Raw genomic sequence first — 3,227 nt, 5'->3', positions numbered from 1 at the left:
TCTGCTGATGTACTTAAGTGCCAATGCTTGAATGGGGAATTCAGTGTGCAGTCCAATGGTAAGATATACTTATTAGACTTTGTACATCGGCCTTTCTTTAAAATGAAGATTTTCTGCTTTCATTATGTTTTCCAAAATACCTTGTACATGAGGAACGGGCCTAAATTGTTTTTGGCCTAATGATGATGACTGAAATATTATTTAGTAACTTAACTAGGCCTGCAGTCGCCACAGGTATATGTTTATCTCCACATTTTAGTTATTCAAGTTAAATAACATTTATATATAAAGCAAGCACAAATAACACAAATATATTTAAGCATTATATTGTAGTAATGTTTAGTTAGTAAGTTTGTTATTTATAGACGGGAAAGATCTGCACATTTATTAAGAAAATATTTGGATGATGCAGTTACACGATTGTAAATAGATCACAGACTGCAAAATTAACCAAAGCCGGAAACATCTGCAAAAGTTTACATACCATGAACAGTGGCTCTTCAATCATACTTTTTAATTTCTTGTCTATGAAAGTACATTTTACACGTCAAAAGAAAATGACAGCTGGCTTTTTTAAAATTTTATTTTAAAAGAATTTTAACAATGTGGCATGAATTGATCTGTCATTGTAAATGCCCCTTCACATACCACTACAAAGGATTATAAGCACTGTGGGCTTTCTACATTCTTACTGTAGCTGTTTCACTGCTGTGCTTACAAATATTGCATCTTTTGCAATAACTCAAATCCCAAACTACAGTCACGTTTACTGAAAAGCCTTCTGAATTCTGTGCTTGTCTCAGAAACAACAAACTGTACTATGTATACATTCACAATTTATCTTTATCTTTATACCTTTATACCTCTCATTGCATTACCGACTACAAATATTTTTTCCAACATTTTCAAAATAACACTTTTTTGGACTATCATGTCATTTATCAGTCTTCATTTTCATCTCAAATATGTGAAACTGTGCCCGTACTTTTTTCCATGTTAATTTGAGATGGAATGAACCATTAGTGTCATATTTTGGATCAAGGTTTTTTGTTTTTCTCAAATTTCCTTACACACACACACACACACACACACACACACACACACACACACACACACACACACACACACACACACACACACATATGTATTAAAGAAGCTTATGCATAAATTCCCTTAGGATGATTTATGGTATCTGATGTTTGTGACATAACTGGTCTACTCCAATCCACAGGCCAATCAGCATTCATGGCGCGTACTTTAAATCTCATTGTGCGTTAGTCGTTCTCATTGGCAGATGCCTTTGTCCAGTCCACCTCCTCCTCATCCCCACCTCTCATCACTCAGGGTCCTCTGAAGCCTCCATCTTAATCTCCACTACTAGACTCCAGGGGTCCTGCTCTAATTCCTACTACCGCTGGGGTTCTGTTCCGTGGCGACGGGCCATCGGAGTCTGACTGCCAAATACCTCTGTCTAAATTCTGTATATCAAAAAAATCATGTTCACTCTCTTTGTTGAACTATCTTTGTGCTATGTTCATTGACCTAGTTCATTCCATTCCTGCAAAGACTTCCTTAGTTAGCATTAGCTGCTGCTCAGGTTCCCTTTATGTGTGCTATTTTTATGAGCAGTCATGCTTGCAGTGACTGTACTCTTACAGTTGAATGTCTGCATGTGAGTTTTTTATGGGGTATCTGTAAATTTGCTGTGTTTTGCAGAAAATACCCTGGGTTACACGTTCACCCTTACATACCTTATTAGTCAAATAACTGTCACCAAGAGCCATTACACCAATGCTAATTCTTCTTTTGCTGAAAAATAAAACAGTTTTTATCAGCATTCAGCAGTAGTGACCTGAAAAAAGTACGTTCAGGTAGTTGTTTCAATTTGGTGTAGCAAATTTGTTTTGAATCTAACTGATACTGATATTGTTTTGATAGTCTGATATTCTGATATTACCTGCTTGCTTAGCATGCTAGCTTGCTAATTAGTTAATACAGAGTTTGCTTTAAGCTAGTGTTCCTGAAATTATATATTATTTTGTACTACAAGCTCGAGCTGACTAATACAAAAACAAACAGATCAATTAATTACTGTATAACTGACTTTCTGCGAGACTTGGAGAAGTATAGCTAGCTGAAGATGCTTTGTTAAGCTATTGCTTATATAATTTTGTTTTTAGCTATAGCTGCTATATTTTTCCAATTATTCCAAACTACGTACCTTAACTGGAGTTTAAATATTTAACTAATTTATTTAAGGTGTTTATCAGTGAGGTAACTCTTTTTTTTTAACATATACGTTATAGAAAAAATTCTGTAGACATACAAAATAACACTGAAATGTATTATAGTAATGCTACATTTTATTATTCAGGCATTTATTTTTGCAAGCAATTCATGTTACACAGTTGTGCATAGATAGACAGTTGTGCATGGGTAAAAACAGCTGCATTTTTTTTTAACAATTTAAAGTTGTCAGCTGATAAAAGGAGTAAAACCAAATCAAGTTAGGCATAGCAGCACCTCCAGCAGACTTTGCCATTACAGCACCTGCCGCAAAAGATACCACGCTTTTGTCTTCCATTATGCAGCATCTATGTAAAAGACAAGAAACATGAGCACAGTGTTCATCTTCAGCCTTACAGCTCACTCTTGTTTGTGCTCTGTAGCTCCCTGCTGGGCACTTTTAAATTAGCCCAATGATTCATTCAAATATCCCTGCTCACCTTCCACGAGTTCACTGATATCTCTTCAGGTTCTGCAGCTGGATTGTCAGTGTTCATTAGCTCCACCAGCAATTGCTCCTATTAATGAGTTGTCATGTTTAGAGCGAGAAAATTTACTACACAATAGAGTTATTAATACTGTAATAGTAAAGGTTAATTTCTTACTTCAACAACAGGGACAGCAGAGCTCCTCAGAATACACATAATTGTGACCACAATGGCTACTGTAACTGCAGCTGTCAGTGTCTTCATCTTAAGAGGTTTTAGCTTAAACTTCTTGCTCTTCTCTGATGTTTTGATGTCTCTTGTTGTCAGCTCTTTGAGATTTTCTGATCCGATGGCTGAGTATAGAAAAAGTGCCAGTATTTATATCCCCTCAGGCTTTTGTTGCCTCATAACTGGCACCATACACGAGACGCTCGGGAAAATGGGTGAAAAATTTCCAAAGACTGGTAAATTTGGAATTTCTTCATGTTTTACTCGTGTCTGCTCAATCATTAA

At 36.0% G+C, this 3,227-nt stretch overlaps 1 protein-coding gene across 1 annotated transcript; it reads right to left on the bottom strand.

Annotated features, from left to right (window-relative positions):
• Positions 1–2,507: 2,507 nt before the first annotated feature.
• On the bottom strand, positions 2,508–2,978 carry LOC146658760 (hepcidin-like). Its single transcript, XM_085422590.1, has 3 exons — positions 2,892–2,978; positions 2,727–2,801; positions 2,508–2,594 (listed from the first exon to the last, which is right to left on the bottom strand). Exons 1-3 carry the CDS (start codon positions 2,976–2,978, stop codon positions 2,508–2,510), a joined length of 249 nt encoding a protein of 82 aa, XP_085278716.1.
• Positions 2,979–3,227: the final 249 nt, after the last annotated feature.

Source organism: Rhamphochromis longiceps, linkage group LG11 (assembly GCF_057381845.1).
Source record: "Rhamphochromis longiceps isolate RC_006_pf linkage group LG11, R_longiceps_female_GT1.1, whole genome shotgun sequence".
Lineage (NCBI taxonomy): Eukaryota > Metazoa > Chordata > Actinopteri > Cichliformes > Cichlidae > Rhamphochromis > Rhamphochromis longiceps.
Note: the sequence above shows the minus strand (reverse complement) of the source record. Positions and strands in the feature narration are given on the sequence as shown.